At 43.3% G+C, this 6,000-nt stretch overlaps 1 protein-coding gene across 1 annotated transcript in view; it reads left to right on the top strand.

Moving 5' to 3' along the window:
- Nucleotides 1-513: 513 nt before the first annotated feature.
- LOC134970068 (cathepsin W-like) overlaps nucleotides 514-6,000 on the top strand; it is a 116,575-nt gene continuing 111,088 nt past the window's right edge. Inside the window, exons 1-2 of the mRNA XM_063946163.1 lie at nucleotides 514-666; nucleotides 945-999. Of these exons, the coding sequence (XP_063802233.1) occupies nucleotides 595-666; nucleotides 945-999 (127 nt within the window). The 5' untranslated portion in view covers nucleotides 514-594. The remainder of the gene's footprint in view (nucleotides 667-944; nucleotides 1,000-6,000) is intronic.

Here is a 6,000-nt window from a genome sequence, read left to right as displayed (position 1 = left end):
CCGGCAAAACGACCCTGCATTGAAATGCTGGGTAATTGATTGGACTTTCAGACTTTTCTGTCTGAAAGTGGTATAAGCAAAGCAAAAAGTACACAAGTGGGCAAAACCATGCTGCACTGCATTGAAGATCAGAGAGATTTAGATTTTGGTGGGTTTAGGGTTATATTGTTTCTGTGCATGGTAAATGCTGTCTACTTTTGCATGTAGCCCACATATTTTAGACAGCTTTATTTTTACACTGCAATTTAGATTTCAGTTTGAACACACCCCACCCAAATATAACTCTCTCTGCACATGTTACATCTGCCCCATCTGCAGTGCAGCATGTGTGTATTTTTGGCTTTGCTAACAAACCTGAATTAGGCCCTTAGATTTACAGTGGTGATTAGTGCTGGAAACAAGTGATATGTTGTGTTAAGTGTCTCAGCACCGCCTTATATTACCTGTGGTCTTTATGATGCATGTTTCACAATGTGGTTTCCTCTAATGCCAACGCGTTCCTTCACTTTCACATTTACAAACCACTTTTTCTATTATTTTATACAAATAGTCAGTCTTATTCGCATTCAAGATCTCCGTTTGCTTCTCCTGAAGATGTTTCTCCTATGTACCATCTGTGCTTTAATGGTCTTTTTCCCAGACACAGCCTACGCAAGCTCCGAAATGGTGACTACCCATTTGCCCAATTCACTTATTCTGTACTTCTCTCCTTTTCCATGCTCAGTTTCCTTCTTTGACTATTGTATGGCCACTATAAGCCAATTAAATACACATGCTAATTATTTATTTAATTAATTAATTAATTATCTATGTATGTATTTATGTGTTTATGAATGTATACATCTATCTATGTATGTGTGTGTATGTATCTATGTATTCCTATGAATTCGTGTATTATCCATTTATATGAGTATGCTTACATGTTTGTACATATTTTCTTTCAGGTGCAATTTGTAAACTTTATCCAGAAGTTTAATAAGAGCTACGAAAGTGCTGAAGGTAACATTTCTAGAGAAACTTACAGTATATCTGATGTGCAGTGAAAAGTTCCAGAGGGGATAATGTGGGGTTGCTAACTTTGTACTTGGGAAAAAAATGCCCATTATATGGTTGGCTGTCATGATTGCCAACTAGGAAATCACCCCTGATATGGGAATGCTTTAAGGTAAATTGATCAACACTACCCGTCTATGGGGGTAATTCATAGTTGATAGCAGCAAATTTGTTAGCAGTTGGGCAAAACCATGTGCACTGCAGGTGGAGCGTATACAGTATAACATTTGCAGAGAGTTAAATTTGGGTGGGTTATATTGTTTCTGTGCAGGGTAAATACTGGCACTTCAATTTAGATTTCAGATTGAACACACCCCACCCAAATCTAACTATCTCTTCACATGTTACATCTACCCCCCATCAGTGCGCATGGTTTTGCCCAACTGCTAACAAATTTGCTACTGCGATCAACTCTGAATTAGCCCCTATGTTTGGACTTTCAGTCACTCTTTTGGAACTCTAGGGGGAGATGTACTAAGCAGTGATAAAAGTGGAGAAGTGAGTCAGTGGAGAAGTTAACCATGGCTCCCTTCTCCACTTTTGTCACTGCTTAGTACATATTCCCATAGGCCTCTATCCATGTAATTGTTATATTTGTTGTCTGTATAGCACCCCATTTCTCTATAGTACTATATGGTACACAGTTGTGGATTTGGGGATTTGTATTGATCTCTGGGGTTCTGGTGAGTAATTATCCTTATACACCTGTACTACAGATGAGCTAAATTACAACAATTTTTTGAGCAACTGAGTTTTGGGGCAGAGAAGGGGAAACGTGCTAACAGTACAATATGGAGGGTTTGGCTGGGTGTTTTTGCCATTCCATGGGATGTATTTACAGCACTGTATTTAGAAATTCCAGACTTTAGTCCATGACTGTAACTAGGACGATGATGGCTAATTATTTCTAACTGGAAATAGAAAACTAGATACTTCCAGCCAGCATGCAAAGTAATAGTTCTAAATTTGGCTGATATTGGAGTTAACTAAATTTAATGGAAAGTAAACAAAATAAGGCTAATTACCAATTAGTGTTGCATTAAACAACAATTGCACTGTATGTTAAACACAACATGGTGTGGTAGTTAACGGGAGCTTACACTTGATAAACTCATGTAAAACTCTCAGGAAACATCCAATTATCCAGCTACGGTTCAGATGCAAAGGGTTGGGGCTGTTTTGCCGGCGGCCGGGATCCTGGCAAGCGCAACAGAGCCCCTTGAGGGGTACTTTCCACTTTGACCAATGTAAGAAAAATGGTCAAGAACACAAAAATGACACATAATAATCTATAAGTAAGGGCAAAATGAGAAATATTGGAATAAGGAAAAATAAATGTAAATGAATAAAGGAGATGGTAGAGGGTTGGACTTTACTGTGTAATCCCCCCCCCCCCCCCCCTCTGTTTGTGCATTTTCAGATTGCTTCCACAGTGGTGGATCCAGGAGGGTGATCAGGATGATCGCCTCTATCCCCGGTAACACTTCCCTCCTGTCCACTATCATTTTATCAGCTTTAGCAGCTCAGCAGTGTGTCGATGTGTGGGACATCAGGGCAGGGAGAGAGTAGAGACCACATCTGCCTCCCTGGACCCTCCCCGGCTCAGCACTCAGCAGCAGCGTGTGTATACGCTATCAGTGGAGAGCTGATTGCATCTTGAGATGAATCCGTCTTAGCATAGGTGCAAATGTGCTATTTTTACAAGCGGTTTGATCGAGATTATTTATTTTACTCTTATGTGTCCAGTTACGTAAGAGCATCTATGTCTTTAATGCTCCGCAGAACCCAAACGTCCTACAAGACATGTAAGGTTATTAGTTTTTCCTGATTACAATATTTTCCATCTGCGGATCTGATTCACAGTTGCGCACAGCCTTGCTTTGCAGACAGATCTTAGCACTTTGAATGCTGCGCAGGCTCAGTTGCTTTGGATGACTCAGAAATGTACCCACCTCAGTCACATGACATATCCACTTGTGGCTGAATGGATATAATAGGTGACTGCGGCTGACTGTTCAGGGGGCATGTCATGGGTGTTTACCATATGTGTAATTATGAGCTATGCTGTGTTTCATCGTACACAGCGGTGCATGTAATTTCAGATGTATCTCTTGTAACTAGGATAGGGCTGGTGATAATGCTACAAGGGCTGGATGGGAGCGATTCAGCTGCATAGTTGTGTATGACTCTGCTTATGGGCAAATATCCGCATTTACATTCGTAGAACTGTGGCGTGTGGACTAGTTGAAAATATATTTCCATCCAAGTCTGTAAAATGTCTGATAGGATATACCGTATAGCATCATGGTTAGTATGACTTTATTTACAGATCCAAAGGTATTTATGGAGGCACATCGGTTACAGTTTCATACCTCCCAAGTCCCAACATGACCCTCTCCAGGAGGGACAGAATGCTCTGCTCCTGGACTTCCCTCTTAATTTATGATTGCCATCACCTGTGCTGAAACACCTTTCTTATCCATTAACCTGTTCAAAACAGGTGCTGGCAATCACAAATTAAGAAGAAAGTCCAGTAGCAGAGCATTGTGTCACTCCTGGAGAGGGTCATGTTGGGAGGTATGCAATTTGCCAGAAAAAATATTGGGGCTGATGCAAAGTTTCTCGTAAGTCGCTCCAACTGTGACCGCACCTCCTTATGTGACCAAATCTCCCTAAGTGTACGCTTGGCTACACATCTGAAAACAGATGGGTCTCTCCATACACTCAGCTCAGTTCAACACGTAACTGCATCCACATGACCTGGCAAGCTCTCAGTAATATTAGCCTACATGCACACACCCCGTTGCCACACAGTTATGTCTCTTCAGTCCCAGTTAAATAAGGGGCATATTTATCACAATCCGCATCTTAGATGAAGATGGGATGTGATAAAATCACTCAAACTCGCAATGCGATAATTACATTTATCACAGGGATGTATCAATTATTGCATGCAAGCACAGAGCTTGCAGGAAAGTAAATACACTCCGCACACTTCTAACTGTATTTTTCAGGAAAAATACAGAGTTCCCCTGCTTGTAACCCCAGACCCCCAATCTATTGCCTGGCCACTTGCTGGCATCAGGTGCAATGACCTACTGAGCAAACACATTTTAAAAGGCAGCAGACAGGTTGTAGTGAGTAGCCCAGCTGTGGCTTACAACAGACTCAGCTAAAACCAGGACTGAATTCCATAAGACCTATTGCTGCTGCTCCAATCCTGCAAAATCCTGCCATTCCACATTAACCTCATGTGGAATCATGCTGTCCCTGCCAGAATATATACTGTATATGGTAACATGCTACTGCTGCGGCTACTTTAATGTAAGTATATGGTGACATGCTATGGCTGCCATATTGTATATACAGGATATGGTGACCAGAGGTATAGCTAGGTACTATGGTGTCCAGAGCAAGGTTATGTTTTGGTGCCCCCCTCCACTGTACTGAATTGGGGGCCTAGCTAAGTAGACCCTGTGGAGCTCAGGGCGAAAGTTTCCTTTGGGTGCCACCAATGTTTAAAATAGGGTCTGTGTCTGCCGAACGCTTGCAACAATAATATAAGGGCATAGGAGTATGGGCGGTGTAATGGTTAACATTACTTCCTCACAGCACTGAGGTCATGGGTTTGATTCCCACTATGTGCGGAGTTTGTATATTATCCCTGTGCTTGCGTGGGTTTACTCCAGGTACTCCAGTTTCCTCACACAATCAGGGTCGGACTGGTCCACAGGGGTACAGGGGAAACCCCCAGTGGGCCCTACTGCATGGGGCCCCCTCCTCTAGGGATCAGGTAGCAGACTATACACTTAAATTATACATTATACCTTTGTTAAATGAAACGGCACAGGACTATGCTGTATCTTGTATAGTGCATTGCTGTTATTTATCTGGTACATTATCATGCATGGACTAGCAGTATTTACTATATATATTTATCAAGAGACCACACCCTTGCACCCCCTCCCCGGTGGGCCCTTCATGCCCCAGTCCGACACTGCCCACAATACAAAAATATACTGGTAGATTAATTGGCTCCCAACAAAAATGAACCCTGTTGTGTGTGTGTGTGGTGTAAGGCAGGCGGAACTACCGCCAGTGTAACCAGTGCGTTGCCGTTATGTGTAACAAGGGCACGCTGTCTGCCGTTATGTGTAAAAAGGGGACGCTGTCTGCCGTTATGTGTAAAAAGGGGGACGCTGTCTGCCGTAATGTGTAAAAAGGGGGATGCTGTCTGCCGTAATGTGTAAAAAGGGGGATGCTGTCTGCCGTTATGTGTAAAAAGGGGGACGCTGTCTGCCGTAATGTGTAAAAAGGGGAATCTGTCCGCCGTAAGGTGTAAAAGGGTCTCTACCTGGTGTAGTGATGCTACTGTGCGGCGTAATTTGAATAATGGAGACTACTGTGCACCGTTTTATGAATTGGTATTATTTTGTGGCCACACCCCTTTCCCATGAAGCCACGCCCCTATGTATTTTTGCGCACGCCTACGGCACGCACTGCCCCTGTTTTGCATGCAGGGGTGGGGCTCCGATGCTGTTTATTGCATACGGTGCTAAAATGTCTAGTTACGGCACTGTTGCTAGGTATCCATTTCTCTGGCCCTGAGCAGGTCCCCCTCACCAGATCCTCTCCAGGGGTGAGGGGGTGGACTTGGATGGGATGAGAGGGGGGGGGGGGGGGCAAAGCATTTTGTTGCACCTGGGCCCACCGCTCGCTAGTTCCGCCACTGGTGTAAGGAATATAGATTGTAAGCTCTCATGGGGCAGGGATGGTGATACTGCGCTATAGCAAGGACAGGTAATGTCTATCCTGAGTTGCTGCTATGGTTAGTGGAGTCACTACCTAATTCTACTAAGTTTGAAAAATTACTGTATGTAGGGGGACCCCCAGCGCAAACTTTTAGGACACAAATGCAGGACACTGTATAAATTAAAAATATAGTAA

This window comes from Pseudophryne corroboree, chromosome 11 (genome assembly GCF_028390025.1).
Source record: "Pseudophryne corroboree isolate aPseCor3 chromosome 11, aPseCor3.hap2, whole genome shotgun sequence".
NCBI classification, from domain to species: Eukaryota; Metazoa; Chordata; class Amphibia; order Anura; family Myobatrachidae; genus Pseudophryne; species Pseudophryne corroboree.
This window is presented reverse-complemented; position numbering and strand designations above follow the sequence as displayed.